This window comes from Ovis canadensis, chromosome 1, assembly GCF_042477335.2.
Source record: "Ovis canadensis isolate MfBH-ARS-UI-01 breed Bighorn chromosome 1, ARS-UI_OviCan_v2, whole genome shotgun sequence".
NCBI lineage: Eukaryota > Metazoa > Chordata > Mammalia > Artiodactyla > Bovidae > Ovis > Ovis canadensis.
Window position 1 is genome coordinate 9205878 of NC_091245.1, and position 16333 is coordinate 9222210.

At 46.7% G+C, this 16333-nt stretch overlaps 1 protein-coding gene across 1 annotated transcript in view; it reads right to left on the minus strand.

Annotated features, from left to right (window-relative positions):
- The window catches only part of CSMD2 (CUB and Sushi multiple domains 2), a 682283-nt gene that overhangs the window by 119384 nt on the left and 546566 nt on the right, over positions 1 to 16333 (minus strand). Inside the window, exons 30-35 of the mRNA XM_069545242.1 lie at positions 14817 to 15011; positions 13579 to 13695; positions 10744 to 10857; positions 1847 to 1942; positions 534 to 737; positions 51 to 175 (exon numbers count right to left, since the gene is read on the minus strand). Of these exons, the coding sequence (XP_069401343.1) occupies positions 51 to 175; positions 534 to 737; positions 1847 to 1942; positions 10744 to 10857; positions 13579 to 13695; positions 14817 to 15011 (851 nt within the window). The remainder of the gene's footprint in view (positions 1 to 50; positions 176 to 533; positions 738 to 1846; positions 1943 to 10743; positions 10858 to 13578; positions 13696 to 14816; positions 15012 to 16333) is intronic.

Genomic DNA, 16333 nt, shown 5'->3' on the forward strand with positions numbered 1-16333 from the left:
CTGCCCTGAGGGGCTGGAGACAGGCTGCGAAGTTTCCCCCTGGCTCCTACCTGGATGCCAGCGCCTTCTGGGACCATGATCTTCCACACACAGTTGAGGCTGTTGAGGTAGGGCTCGGGGAAGCCGGGGGAAAGGATGGTGCCCCTTCGCTCCGTGAGGTTTCCGCCACAAGGCACTGGGAGAGAGGCAGCTTACATCTGGGTGGGTCCGCGGGGAGCAGACCCCGCCCAGGGCTTCCAGCCTCGCTGTGACTCCGCCCCTGCTGGCTCCGCCCACTTGCACAGCCCCGCCCCCCTTCCCTGGGTGGTCCCCCTACAGCCCTTCCTCAGGGACCTGGACTCTGGCCCGCCACCCCCACCCCCCCAACCCCGATCAGCGGCTCCCACTGCCCCTTCATACCCACTCACGGGACACGGGTTGACCTGGAAGGGGCCACCCGCTCTCTCAAGTTACCCTGGCAGGCAGAGCTCGTGTGTCTCGCTGGGTATTTGCTGGCCACCCTCTCCCCCAAGCCCTGGTTGTCCAGGACTCACCCACACACGTTGGTGCTGAGACATTCCACTGGGCCAAGGCCCCAGGAACGGGGAGGCACTCAATTTCTGGGGAGCCCTGCAGGGCATAGCCAGAGTTGCATTCGAAGCGGACGATGGCCCCCACCGAGAAGTCACTGCCCAGCCTCCGGCCGTAGCGGGGTTCTGGTACTGAGCTGCACTGCGTGGCGCTGGTTCGGGGCACCGCTGCAGGGAACAGGGGTGCTGAGGGGCAGGCCTCACCCCTCTAGAAACGGGTCCGGGGATGGACACATCGTGGGGCTGGAACAGGGTGGGACTCTGAGAGGCTCTGGGTGCTTTCCCTTAGGGCGGGGGTAGGGGGCTTTCTAGGATGAGGCCCATCTTCCTGAAATACAGTTGGACACACCAGGTAGCACAGCTTCTGGAAACTATGGAAAGCAGTAAGAGCCTCAGGCCCAGCCTTTAGGCCCAGTTATGCTCTTCGCCTTCCCAATGAAGCCCCTTGCCCGGTAGGGTCCGATGTCCCCTAAGACCTGCCCAGGGCCCTGCTCTCACAGACCTGAATTTCCCTTCCCCACCTAAAGGGGGCGATAGGACCTTGGACCGCCCCAGGCCCAGAAAGGGTGTCTCTGGGGCAGGATTACCCCTACACAGGGCAATGCAGGTCGTTCTGGGCAGTGGAATATACAGGACCTCACTTGGAACCTGAGCCCCAGGAGAGTGGACACTCTCCTCAGCAAAGAGAGGCTGGGGCCTGCAGGGGAAGGCTAGGCTGCTCTGAGACTTGGCCTTTCAGGGCCATAAGGAGGGGAACAGACACTGATTACCCACTTTGTGCCAGCTACTCTGTGATGTGACATGGTCACCCTGATTTTATAGGTGAGCAAACTGGGGCTCTGAGATGGGGAGTAGCTGATGCCCAGTTAGACAGTGCCAGGGCTGGGGTTCAAATCCATGTCCAGCTCACTCTGAAGCCCATGTTTTTCCTGGACCTTTATAGGCCTTGCAGGCAAAGCCATACTCCATGGGAGAAGGTCTAGGTAAGAGGCCTGGGCTGATCCTCGCAATGCCACAAGGACTGTGCCACACAATGGGGAGTGGGGGAGGGCACAAGTTAGCTTCCCTTCTCTGATTTCTCCCTTTATCCAACATGGAGTTGGGTTCAAGAATTATCCATATTGGATGTATAAAATTCAACAGTATTTCAGGGAATTGCCCCACAAACACCGTAAGAATGAGGCTCAGACTGGGGGGGGGGGGTCAAAGGTCCCTGTTCTCCTTGATCCCCGAAGATGGAGACTGCCTTCACACCTCCCACGTCACATCCTGCATACCTTGGTAAACAAAGTGGAAGCCTCTGGCTGGTACTTGGCCTTTGGCACTGAACTTAACAAGGACTTGATTGGAGGTGGCCAAGGGCAGCGATTCTCCTGCCAAGATAAGGGGTGAGGAGAAGAGGAAGATGGTGAGTCCAGCAGTCAGTTGGGCAGGTAATATCCAGGCCAGGACAGAAGTGCTACCCACATCCCACATAGCAACCCCTTCCACCTCCCAGGTCTTCCTGAAATAAAACCTCACATTTATACTGTACTTTAAGGTTTACAGAAAGCTTTCACATCTATGGTCTTATGTTGACCTATATCAATGCAAGGTTAGCACTCAGTACCCACAGTCTATAGATCAAGAAAGAAAAGTTCAGAAAGATCAAATGACCTGTTTAGAAAGGAGAAAGCTTCTAAAGACATGTTGACCCATAGGGATGGGGAGAATGGCCATTACCAAAGTGACTGGTGGTTTACTTAGAAAACTGATGTCAATCTGATAAAAACAAACAAGCAAAAAGGCCCCAGTTCTGGGAGGGAGGGTGATGTGATCATCAGAGAGCATCCCAGGCTTTTCCCAGATGCCCTGTGAAATGACTGATAACCAGAGCGATCATATAATTTATTGCTCACACTAGGGCACTTCTGAGAGTCAAAGGGCATGTTATTAATAATTATTATTCTGCAACAACCAAATGAAAGCTGGGACTATACCAGGCAAAGCAGGGTGTATTGTCACCCAACCGATAACACAGAAACTGGGGAAAGTCTGCCCAGGCACAGGAAGCTAAGGAAGCCCAGCAGCCTCTATATCAGAAGAAAAAGGTGTGTCTTCTGCTTGATGTGGTCCAGATGGACCTGCATCTGTGAGGTGGAGTCCAGCTCACCATCTGCTTCCTGTCGAAGCTCTTGGAGAAAGTGGGCTGATGGGCAATGGCAAGGCCACTCTGCATGCTGCCCCTCCACAACCTTAGGGACCCCTGGAAATGTCTGCTGACCCACCCTCAGAAGGGCTGTAAACAGAAAGCCAGGCTATATCTCTACTGCAGCGAGGTCTGACGTTGGAACCAGCGAAGGAGGCTTTGGAAGGCACATCTGGGGCCAGCTGTGCTTCCAGAAAGCCCATGTGATATTCTTGGTTGTGGGGATTAGAGACCCTTTTTCACAACACATTTAGATTTACAGAGGTCCCAGATGGCTGAGCCTAGGAGTTACTTCCCCAGCTAACTTCTGGCTGCCAAAGCAAAAAGAAACACTTGAAGAAAAGCTTTTCTTGATTTTCACCACCATCTCTAAGTCCTCCTTTCAATAAATGTGAGCAGAACAAACTCAACTTTTCCATACTCCCAGCTGGATATATGTGAAGTGAAAGTGTTGTCGTTCAGTCATGTTCAACTCTTTGTGACCCTCTGGACTATAGCCCACAAGTTTCCTCTGTCTATGAAATTCTCCATGCAAGAATACTGGAGTGGGTAGCCACTTCCTTCTCCCGAGGATCTTCCTGACCCAGGGAATGAACCTGGGTCTCCTGCATGGCAGGTGGATTCTTTACTGTCTGAGCCACCTGGTATATGTGGCGTAGGACCTCATAATCTCTCCCAGATCCTGTTTCAACTTTCAGTCCTAGACATAGAAATCTCCATCTCCAGGGATAAACACACAGTAAAATCCCTGAACATAAGAAAAGATTCCAAAGGTGTAAGGGAAGAGAACTCACAGAAGTCAAAGCAAGTATCTTTATGTGAACTACAACAAAGAACAGGTGAAAAATCTCAGAAGGTTTTCAATCGCGGTTGTCACAAGATGAAATTCTAGTATTGTATCTCTGAAAGTAGAGGAGGAAATGTGTCAAAGGTCAGATCTGAGATCAATAAAGCCCGCAAAGAGATGAAAGCACCAGCACAAAGAACTAGATTCTGCAGAAATCAAACAGAAAAGTGGAGGTTAAAGTTGGGAAATTCTTCCAGAATCCACAGAAAAAAGATGGAGAGATTAAACTAATGAGAGGAATGACAAGTTACATGGAAGAGATATGGGAAAAAAAATCTGATATGCATATATTAAGAATTCTAGAGAGAGACGATGAGAAATTGAAGGAGAACAAACAATTTAAGAAGGACGACAACATTCTCAGCTTAAGAAAGATTTGAGGTTTTAAGTGAAGCTGTTCACAAAGTGCTGGATCTAAGTAATGAAAAGCGATTTCCACCACAATGCATCCTAGTAGCCTTTTCAATTTTAAAAATAAAGAAAAATATGAAAGGTTTTTAAAAGAGAAAAACATGGATTGCCTACAAGGACAAAGAATTAGACTGGACATCAACTCATCCATAACATTAACTATGGGAATAAAGTAACCACTGTGGTTTTGAAATAAGTTGGTGACCCATAATTTGATTTATAATCAAGTTGTCATTTATATGATACATCAAAGGAAAGGCATTCTCATACATGCAAGGTGACAGAAAGTACTGCAGTCAGGAGCCTGACTTTTAAAAAATGAACAAAAGTAGGGAAACCAAAAGGCATCAGGGATAAAGACAACTAGCAAAATGTAGTTCAACCCAATTAATTATTGTTAGGAAGGTAACAGCACTAAATGCAAGTGGAGAAACTTGTTCCTGGGAAAGAAGTCCATAATTGGAACATAATTACTAACAACATTGATAAGGCACGAATATATCCACAAAATTTGGGAATTAGCTGTGGGTCAGGTATGAATGGAAGGGTGAAGAAGCAAAAGCAAAACAAACCAAACAAAACCCCAGAATGAACCAAACAAGGGTATCGCATGCTTCACTGATAAAACAAGGAAACTTCCTTTTAAAAGAAAAAGACTCGCAGAGAAAACGAGGAAAGATAAGTGAGGCAAACATATACAAACACGGAAGACAAGAAGATCGCACAATTGTGCTCACTGACATAGCAAGTGAAGTCGCTCAGTCGTGTCCGACTCTTTGTGACCCCATGGACTGTAGCCTACCAGGCTCCTCCGTCCAGGGGATTCTCCAGGCAAGAATACTGGAGTGGGTTGCCATTTCCTTCTCCAGGGGATCTTCCCGAACCCAGGGATCGAACCCAGGTCTCCCGCATTGGAGGCAGACGCTTTAACCTCTGAGCCACCAGGGAAGCCCTTCTCATTGACATATCAAGTAGAAAAACAAAAGGAAGACTGTTGAGTAGCGATCCTCAAGCTTTTCTTTTCCTCCCTGACAACCTTAGGGACAGGGACACAGTTCACTCCCATCATCACCAATGGCTTCTCATCAGTTTTTCTCTACATAAGAGACAATCTGAGGATATTGATATTAATGTATACAGGTCCTATACTTCTTTCTATTAATCATGTATCTATCTATCTATCCATCCATCCATCCATCTATCAATCATCTATGTCTAACTCTATTTCTATTTCCACTGGTTATTTACATCTCTATCCATCTCTCTTTCTATATCTATGTTTATCTATAGGCTTCATATGTATACCTATCTTTCTACCTGTACCTATACTATACTTCTGGAAAAGGCAATGACAGCTCACGCTAGTACTCTTGCCTGGAAAATCCCATGGACGGAGGAGCCTGGTAGGCTGCAGTCCATGGGGTTGCAAAGAGTCGGACATGGCTGAGCGACTTCACTTTCACTTTTCACTTGCATGCATTGGAGAAGGAAATGGCAACCCACTCTAGTGTTCTTGCCTGGAGAATCCCAGGGACTGTGGAGCCTGGTGGGCTGCCATCTATGGGGTCACACAGAGTTGGATACGGCTGAAGCAATTTAGCAGCAGCAGCATACTATACTTCTCTATCTATGGTTATACTTTTATCTATCATGAGATTCTGAAAGCAATCCCAATTTGCCTTCCAAATCCCTCCCTCCAAAATCCCGATTTACCTTCTTGGTTGAGTGTGTGTGTGTGGGGTTGTTTCATCTCATTGAAAACCACTAATATATTGGATTTGAATAATAAAACTGAGTAAGACTGATCTAATGGCTACTACAAAGCTTATTTAATCCTAACAGTAACTCTAAGAGTAGAATGTTTGCTTTCTTCACTTTACCCTTGAGGAAACTGATGCTCAGAGTGGCCAAGCACTATGACCACAGGCACTGACCAAGCAAGTGGGAAAGCAGGGAGCAGAGACCAGGAAGTGTGACCAAACCAGCCTACCCTAAAGGAAATCAGTCCTGAACATTCACTGGAAGGACTGATGCTGAAGATGAAGCTCCAATACTTTGGCCACCTGATGCGAAGAGCCGACTCACTGGAAAAGACCGTGATGCTGGGAAAGATTGAGGGCAGGAGAAGGGGATGACAGAGGATGAGATGGTTGGATGGCATCACCGACTAAACAGACATGAATTTGAACAAACTCTGGGTGATAGTGAAGGACAGGGAAGACTGGTGTGCTTCAGTTGATGGGGTCTCAAAGAGTTGGACAGGACTGAGTGACTGAACAACAACAAGAGGGTGACCGTAGAGCCTACGTTCACCCTTTCCCTCTCTGCGGACTTTCTACATGACAAAGAACACACATTCTTCTCAGATACTTAGGGAATTAAAAAGAATGCCTTTGGCTACTGAGATGACCTCATTTAATCTCTAGAGTAGGGCTTCCCTGGTGGCTCAGAGGGTAAAGTGTCTGCCTGCAATGTGGGAGATCTGGGTTCGATCCCTGGGTTGGGAAGATCCCCTGGAGAAGGAAATGGCAGCCCATTCAAGTATTCTTGCCTGGAAAATCCCATGGACAGAGAAGCCTGGTAGGCTACAGTCCATGGGGTTGCAAAGAGTCAGACACGACTAAGCAACTTCACTTTCAACCTCTAGAGTAGAAATGGTACAGGCTGGCAATAAAAATAGAAATTAACACAAATGTTTAAATGTAAAAACAATAATGTTCAAGTTCATGGGGGAAAAGAAGAGATATCCTTAAATAACTCTTGTGCAGAAAGAATAAATCATGATCACAGATTATTAGAGAGCAATGATGATGAAAACAGTACATATCAAAATTTATGGCGTGGAGCCAAAACTATGTCTAAATGTGAATATATATGCTGTAACCTAGACAGCATATTAAAAAGCGGAGACATTCCTTTGCCAACCAAGGTCCGTATAGTCAAAGCTATAGTTTTTCTAGTAGTCATGTATGGATGTGAGAGCTGGACTATAAAGAAAGCTGAGCACCAAAGAGTTGATGCTTTTGAACTGTGGTGTTGGAGTAGACTCTTGAGAGTCCCTTGGACTGCAAGGAGATCCAACCAGTCCATCCTAACAGATATCAGTCCTGAATATTCACTGGAAGGACTGATGCTGAAGCTGAAACTCCAATACTTTGGCCACCTGATGCAACCAACTGAGTCATTTGAAAAGACCCTGATGCTGGGAAAGATTGAAGATGGGAGGAGAAGGGGACGACAGAGGATGAGATGGTTTGATGGCATGACCGACTCAATGGACATGAGTTTGAGTAGGCTCTGGGAGTTGGTGATGGACAGGGAAGCCTGGCATGCTGCAGTCCAAGGGGTTGCAAAGAGTCGGACACGACTGAACTGAACTGAAGTGATATGTTGTAAACATGCTTCTTTATTACATGGAGAAAATAACAAACAAAACTCTCAATTCAGAGAGTTAGAACAAGAAGAACAAAATAATCTGAAGAGAAAAAAGGAGAGACTTTATGAAACAGGGGTCAATTAATTAGAAAACAAGTCTACAGAAGAATTGGCACGTATTAATAGAAGCAATAAAAAATCAAATGAAGCAAATAAAACAAAACAAACTAAACACTATAAAACCTCTGGTCCAGTTGAAAAAAAAAAGGGCAACAATGAATATAGCATTCAGTCTGTGGTGTTTGTTATTATTTTCCAATTAATTATCCTCTGCTTTTGTTTTATAATATTTCTCCTGTTTTTCTTCAGATTATTTTGTTCTTGTGTATAACCACTAATACAAAGGAGACTAAACATTATCATAGGATGTTATGTAAGCTATGGTGTTACATTTAAAATAATTATAAAATGGATTTATTTTTACTAACATGAAATATCCATGTTGATGTTAAGGTAATATACCTGATTAGACCAATAATCATGGGAGAAAAGAAAAGAAAAACCACTTAGAAGAGATAAAATAATGAGACAAATTCATTTGCAGATGGTATTGCTTCTTGCCTAGAGGACCCAGGAGAATCGTTTGGCAGTGTTAGCATAATTATGGAAGGGTCAATAACTTTACAAGATGAATATACGCCAAATACCAGTCTTTTAATATACCAGCAAAGACCAGTTAGAAAATATAACGGCAGGGGGGCAAGGGGAAGACTCATTTATAGTAGCAACAACAAATATTTCCATGAAATTTCTAGGTATAAAGTTAACAAAAAATGTATACTGCCAAAATGAAAATGATAGCACCTTTCCAGAGTTTTTTTTTTCTTTCAGAAGATAATAAATAGAGAGACATACCATATTCTCGATGGGAAATAGAGTTACTATTATGAAGATGAAGTTCTCCTCCAATTAATCTATAAGTTTATTAGAATTCTAATGAAAATTCTGATGCAATATTTCTAAAAGTTATTTGGAGGCAAAACTAAGTAAGAATAGCCAATAAAAATTCCAAACCAAGAATGATAATAGGAACTTACAGTACCATATGTTTAAAATTATAGTGTTAAGCATTATTATAATCTTATACCAATTAAAGATTTTTGATACTGATAGAAGAATAAACAGACATAGTGGAAATACATAAAAAGTTTAGAAACATACCTTCAACTTTATAAAAATATATGTAAATCTGGCACTTTGAAAATTCCATTAGGGAAACTGATTAAATTTGTAAGAATGTTGGTTAAATATTCCTCATTTCAAATAATAATAATAAATTCCAGAGGTATTAAAAGAAACAATGAAACTAAACAAGAAGTAAAAGAAAACATAGAGGAATATTTATTTAGTCATCAGAAAGGTGAAGGAGAAACTTATAAAAGATGGATTGATCTTTGACCATTGATAGATTTACATGGTAAATTTAGATTTTCTGACATTTAAACATACCCTGAAGAAAATTAAATGGCAAATGACAAACTGTAAGGGAAGGTTTTTTGTATCATATACTATAGCTGCTGCTGCTGCTGCTAAGTCGCTTCAGTCGTGTCCGACTCTGTGCGACCCCATAGACGGCAGCCCACCAGGCTCCCCCGTCCCTGGGATTCTCCAGGCAAGAACACTGGAGTGGGTTGCCATTTCCTTCTCCAGTGCATGAAAGTGAAAAATGAAAGTGAAGTCGCTCAGTCGTGTCCAACTCTTCGCGACCCTATGGACTGCAGCCCACCAGGCTCCTCCGTCCATGGGATTTTCCAGGCAAGAGTACTGGAGTGGGGTGCCATTGCCTTCTCCGACAAGAGGTTTATATGGCATGTAATATATATAGCTTATAATAATATGGAACTTTACTAAATAAATACTGAAATAAACAAATGCTAATAGAAAAATCAACAATAACTTACAAGTATATTCACAAATAAAAACCATATGGGCCAATAGTTACCTTATAAAAGGTTAACCTAACTAGTGGTTTTAAAAGGGCAAATTAAAAAATGAGATACCAATTTTACTTTTCAAAATGATGTTTTCATTTTCTTAATTACCTAGTTTTTGTGAGAATAAAACATGCCTTATACGTAGATGAACAAAGTGGCAAGAACTTTCAAGAGCGATATTTAACAATCTTTATAAAAAGCCTTAAAGATCACATATTTCCTTTAACTTAGCAATTCCAACTCTAGATATTCTAAGGTAACAGATGTATACAAAAATATATGTATACTATATTAAATTACTATTCATGAGAGTGAAAAATAAGAAACAATCTAAATGTTCAATAATAGAGAATTCATTACATAACTTTTACATAACCATGATAGACTATTATACAGCATTTAAAAATCCTATTATAGAGGAAAATAAAGAGGAATGCTCACAGTGAACATTTTAATAAAAGTATGTACATTTTTATGTTCAGTAAAAATGTAAAAGATGAAGTAGATATAAAGACTGGAAGGAGATACACTCCATCTTCTCAGCGGTTCTTTCTGGGTGGTTTTTATTTTAATCCTTTATGCAATTATTTTGCCTCTATAAGTTTTCCACAATGAAAATGCAACGTGTTTATAATTAGAAAAACATGTTGGGTCTCAATGCCAACCCACAGGGGAATGCTACACCACTTGGCGGGGGTCAGGGTTGGGGGTAGACACATCCTGGGGTGAAGGTACCCTCTGAAGCGCCTTTCTGTTTTTAAATTTTAATTGGAGGCTAATTACAATATTGTGGTGGTTTTGGCCATACATTGACATGAATCAGCCATGGGTGGACATGTGTTCCCCATCCTGAACCCCACTCCCACCTCCCTCCCCATCCCATCCCTCAGGGTCATCCCAGTGCACCAGCCCTGAGCGCCCTGTCTCATGCATCGAACCTGGACCGGTGATCTATTTCACATATGGTAATATACATGTTTCAATGCTATTCTCTCAAACCATCCCACCTTCGCCTTCTCCCACAGAGTCCAAAAGTCTGTTCTTTATATCGTATCTGTTTTGCCATCTCGCATATAGGGTCATGTTACCATCTTTCTAAATTCCATATATATGCGTTAATATACTGTATTGGTGTTTTTCTTTCTGACTTACTTCGCTCTGTATAATAGGCTCCAGTTTCATCCACCTCATTAGAACTGATTCAAATGCATTCTTTTTAATAGCTGAGTAACTGAAGCTCCTTTCTACGTGGGGATTTTAGCAGCCGACAGACACAAAGGGGTGGTTCCCCCTGCGGCCATGCCCCATTCCCCTCCATGTCCCTGCCCCACCCTCACTGACTGCCCAGCCCTGGGTTACCTGTGTGGGAGCCCGAGAGGGAGCTGAGGAGCCTAGAGTGCTGGTTGTGGCCGTCATGCACCTCCACCACGTCGTTGAGGGCCGTGTGGAAGAAGGCAAACTGTCCAAACACCACTGTGGAGCAGAGAGAGACATGGTGTGGAGATCTCGGGGGGAAGACGGGGCGGCCGTGCTCAGGGGTGGGGGAAGCCCTGGTGGGCTGGGGGCTGTGGACCAGGGGCAGGGCCGCCTCAGTGGAGCTTGTTGGTTCATGGGGGCTAACTGCTTGCTGAGCCTTTCCACTGGCTGATTAGACACGGGGCACAGGGACACGGGGAGCTGGGAAAGGCCCAACCAGAACTCTCCCACAGGGGTCGAGATGATAAGGTGGACTGCACCCAGCAGCCAGGCTAAACCCTATTGCTTTCTCAGGCTGCAGCAGCAGCTACTCTAGGACACGGAAGAGCTCTCCGTAACATCCCCGTATTCCAGGTTGATCTCAGGACCCCGTATTTTCCTTAATTTCTCCTTCAAAGATCTAGCCTCTGAGGGCACCCCCTGGCTACAAGATCCCCCACAGGTAACAGGAAAGCATCGCAGCCCTCTCTGAGGAAAGAGCAACTGTCATAGGTTAGGCAAACCTCTCTACCTCATGTCCCTCTGGCAGATCCAAGCAAAGAAGCAAAGTGACTTTTCTGAAGCTCCTACTGTGTGCCAGGTACCATGCTTGTGATGCATACGATCTTCTTGAATCCTGACTCTTCCAGATACCCAATTTTAAGCAAAGAAACGGAAGCTCAGAGTTCCACAAGGCCACTCAGCTAGCTCATGGGAGGGGGCTGAAAAGCTGGTGGACCATGGCCTTGAGGAGCCTCTTTTCAGGTTAAGACCTAAGGACCCTGCCATTTGATGGCTACTACAGGCTCTTTCCTCAATTATCGAATCTCTGCCAGTCACTGCTAGAGGGGCTGGGGCTGCTGACACTGTGGGGCCATGGGGGGCACAGCTCCATTTCAGACCCTGGTACATTCTGCTGGCACTTATCTCCCAGTTGGCCAGGTGCATCTGAGAGCGAGTACCAGGGTGAGTCCTTCTCTATTTTGGTTCAAGCCTTGAGCATGTAGGAAGTTGGGTGTGTGTGTACATGTGTGTTTGGTGTGTCGCATGTTGGGCAGGGAGGGACTTGGGCCATGGGATTGACTTCCTGGGGGGAAAAAAGGCATTTGCAATGATGAGTGTAGCAGTGAGTGGTGTTAGAGACTCTGAGCTCCCAACTCACGGGCAGAGGAGCAAGAGGGAAAGCCTGTTTCAGCATCCTGAAAATGGACACTGAGCAAGGGGCGATGGCAGAAGCATTTCCATGCTCTCTGCTATGGAGGTGAATGGGATGGGCAAGGTTCACACACTGTGCATTCTAGTGGGAAGAGGCAGTCAAAAATGAAAATAACAACTCTTAAGCAAATAGATAAACAAGGTAATTTCAGATAGCGTTGAATTTTAGAGGAAATGGGGAAAAAAATGGCAGACCACGGCAAGCCACTTTAGATAGGGGATCAAAGGACTCGGGCTTGGGACAAATATTTCAGGCCCAAGAGAAAAATCTGCACTTCATCCCTGGGCTTAGCATCACTGACAAAGAGAAGATGCTCAGGACAGGTCATGACCCCGCCTAGAACCAGCTCTTCAGGTACAGGTTTCAGCTCAGGGAGACTGCTCAGCCTGGGGCTGGGTGCCTACAAGGGCACGAGCTCTTTATTTCTGGAGAAATTCAAGTATACTCTGCAAGCCCACCTGTCAAGGACTAGGCACTGGGTGGCAGGTGGGATTGGAGAAACTTCCAGTACGTTCCTAGCTCTGATTTTGCAGGTCACAAGCTCCTGCCACACTAGTGTGTTGGGGAGCGGGTGTGTACACACAAATGCGCAGGTCCTGGCGTGGAGCTGGTGGTGCCAGATGGTGGGAGCTGTGAGTAGGTGAGGCTGGGAGTTTACAGAGGGCGGAAAACACGTCTCTCTAAGCTCTGCAGCTCTGGTTCCCAGCAGAGCGTGAGGCCCCTAGGAGGTGTTAAATTAGTGTTTAGTGAATGATCAGCCTTGCCCCGTGCTTACTCCATCCTGTCTCTTGGGAGTAAGCAGCCAGTTCTCTGCAGGATGGTCAGGACATACAGATGCCCTTTACCTTACCAATGCCAACCCTGTTTAGAAACGGTTGTTCCTCTTCCGACAAGCAGATTCAGGGAGAAACAGTCCAGCTGGTCACTGATTGCCCAGGTACAACCAGCTTGTGCCCCTCAAGAACTTCCTGAATCCTCCAGGGCTGTTGGACTCCTAACTAGCCACTGCCAACCAGGTGACAAGCCTGGCTTCTTTCTGCCTGGGTCTCTTGGGATCTGGGGGCTCTTCTATCTTTCTAGGGCACTGACCCGCTCCTCCAGTTTTTTTCTTGCTCATCCTACCAATTGCTGCTGGACCAGCTTCTGGCTTGCGGATGGACTAGCAGGATAACGTGGCACCCAGCTTCCTCCCCTGTACTTTCAAGCCCAGCTCCATCCCACTCCTTTTCTTCTTGCCCCACTGTCACTCCTGGGTTTCCAGGCAGCCTGGGTCTGCAGCACCTCTATTCATACCCAGGCTGTGCTAGGGAGGCCCAGGTGTACCCCCTTCTCTCTGTCTTAGCTGCTTCCTCTCTAATCACCCCATCCCTTGGTTCTAGTGGGTCTCACTAGCCTTCAGACTGCTCTGTTCGTTTCCCAATAGGAGCCATGCAGTTGAGAGTGGGATTGCGGTGCAACTGGGAAGCGCTTGAGAATTGGAAGCAGCTGGAAAACATAAACAAACACACAAAACAAATCCATACCATAGTCCTTGGGCACGGTGACAAAATACAGGCAGATCTGTCCACTGGTGTAGTTCTGAGGGTAGTTGGGGGACAAGACCACTCCATCTGAACCCACATACTGTCCCCCACAGGGGGCTGAAAGAGAAATCAGGTAGAGGCCAGGTGAGCGTGGGGGCCTCTCACCAGCTGTCCCCCTCTGTTCTTCTCACTCCCAGCCTGAGCTTCTGGCCTAGTGGGGATGCTCTGTGGCCCACAGCCACTAAGGTGGGGGAGGGAGCTCTGGGAACATTGCCTGGTCCTGCCCAGGCACATCCATCTCTGGCCTGGCACATGGCCTGAAACCCACCCTGATGCTATCAAGGGCCCTCCTGTGTGCCTGCCAGTCCTTGCCCTCTAACCAGTGATGCTGGCAATGGTCCCTGGAGGCACAGCCTTAGGGAACTCTTTAGGAACCTCTGCTGCTGCCAGTGGGACCCGGACATGGTTGTTTGCTGCCCCTGTCTGGGCCTGGGTAGTCAGTGTCTCCATGGCTAAGGAGTGGAGGCTTCCCCGAAATAGACACCTGGGGACAGATAGCTCATGTGACCCAGCCATGGTGCCCACTCCCACAAGGGGTGGACTGCAGAGCCAGCCCTTCTCACCTGGGCAAGGGGCCTCCTTACTTTTGCAATTTAAATGGCTGCCATGCCCCCATCGTTCTGGCACTCCACCTGCTCCCTCTCATCAGGGTCCCATGGCTAACACAGATGCCCATGGAATTAGCCCACCCCACTGGCCTTAGTTCTAACCATATGAACTCGCAGGGGTTTTCCCTAGGACGGGGAACAATCTCCGGGTCATTTTTAAACTCCCCTTCCCTGGTGTCTCAGTAAAGAATCTGCCTGCAATGCAGAAGAGTTGGGTTTGATCCCTGGTTTGGGAAGATCCCCTGGAGAAGGAAATGGCAATCCACTCCATTATTCTTGCCTGGGAAATCCTATGGATAGAGGAGCCTGGCAGGCTACAGTCCGTGGGTTTGCAAAGACTTGGACACGACTGAGCGACTGAGCACAGCACAGCGCAAGGACACTGTGTGATCTGAGAGAGACGCCACATTGACAGGGACTGGTACACCTGGTGAATCTCCAGCCTCTCTCATTCACAGTGAGCCCAGGGAGCCCTCCTATGAGGACCATGTCCCGCCTGCCCCTTCCCCTAGCCCCTCCCGCCTCCCTGTGCGTCCTCGCTGCCTCTGCCCCAGCCCCACGTTCCTCCACCTGTGCACACTGGCCGGGGATGGTTCCACACTGGCTTCCCATCAGGCCCCAGGATGCAGCTCAGGGTTGAGGAGCCCTCCACCTCGTAGCCCCCATGGCAGTAGTAGGTGATGGAGGAGCCCAGCTTCAGGTCGGACCCTACTCGCGTGCCGTTCTTGATGGAACCAGGATCGAAACACGACTCTCGTGGGTTTTCTGGAAAAAAGAAAAATAAACACATTTACACAGAGAGCTGGCTCATCAGTGGCCTAATTCCAGGGCACAGCACCTGTGGGGAGACCCTGACATGATTAGCCACGGAGGATATGGGGACTGGGGACTGACAGGTCTGTTCAGGTCTGGAAACCTCTCTAAATTTGGTGAAAAACTGGGACTGGAGAGTGAAATAATGCCATTTGCAGCAACACGTATAGACCTAGAGATGATCATACTAAGTAAAGTGATTCAGACAAAGATAAATGCCACACATATCACTTAGACGTCAAATCTAAGAAGGGACGCAAATACACTTGTTTACAAAACAGACCCACAGACTTTGAAAACAAATTTATGGTTACCAAAGGGGAGGCGTTAAGGGGGAGGGATACATTAGGAGTTGGGGATTAACAGATACCACCGCTACAACTAAAACAAGGGGATGGCAACCCACTCCAGTTCTTGTCTGGAGAATCTGCATGGACATAGGAGCCTAGCGGGCTGCAGTCCATGGGGTCACAGAGTCGGAAATGACTGAGCGACTAGGCACACTGTAGAGCACGGGGAACTCCACTCAATATTCTGTAATCACCTGTAGGGAAAAGAAGCTGCAAAGAACGGGTGTATGTGTACGCATATCTATCAGCTTGCTGTTCATCTGAAACCAAGACATACTGTAAAATCAACAGTGCGTGCATGCTCAGTCACTTCAGTCCTGTACGATTCTTTGCATCCCTATGGATTGTAGCCCACCAGTCTCCTCTGTCCGTGGGATTCTCCAGGCAAGAATACTGGAGTGGGTTGCTGCACTCACCTCCAGGAGATCTTCCTGACCCAGAGATCAAACCCACGTCTCTTATGTCTCCTGCATTGGCAGGTGGGTTCTTTACCATTAGCACCACCTGGGAAGCCCATAAATCAACTATATTCCAGTATAAAATAAAAAGTAAATTAAAAATTAAAAAAAAGAAAAGTAGGGCTAGAAGTCCTTTTGAAGAGTGAAATCTCCCTTCTCTCCACTTTCTTGCCCTAACCCTCCAAGGAGGGAGTTCCTGCCGCCATTTCGAGGCCCTCTCTCACCCCTGACTCACTGCTCTCAGGGGAGGCACACGCTGCTCTGACTGATGGGAACTGACACGCCGTGGTTCATATCTCCGTCGTGACCAGGTCACGATGGTGAAGGTCATCCCTTTGCTCAGCTTTGAGCCTTCACCATCTGCATGGAGCCTCCTGGTTTCTAGAAGCTTGCATTTGTGCCCAGATGATGGGATGGCCCAGCTCATTGTCTCTGCCGAGGGCTTAGGGTGGAGCAGTTCCAGACA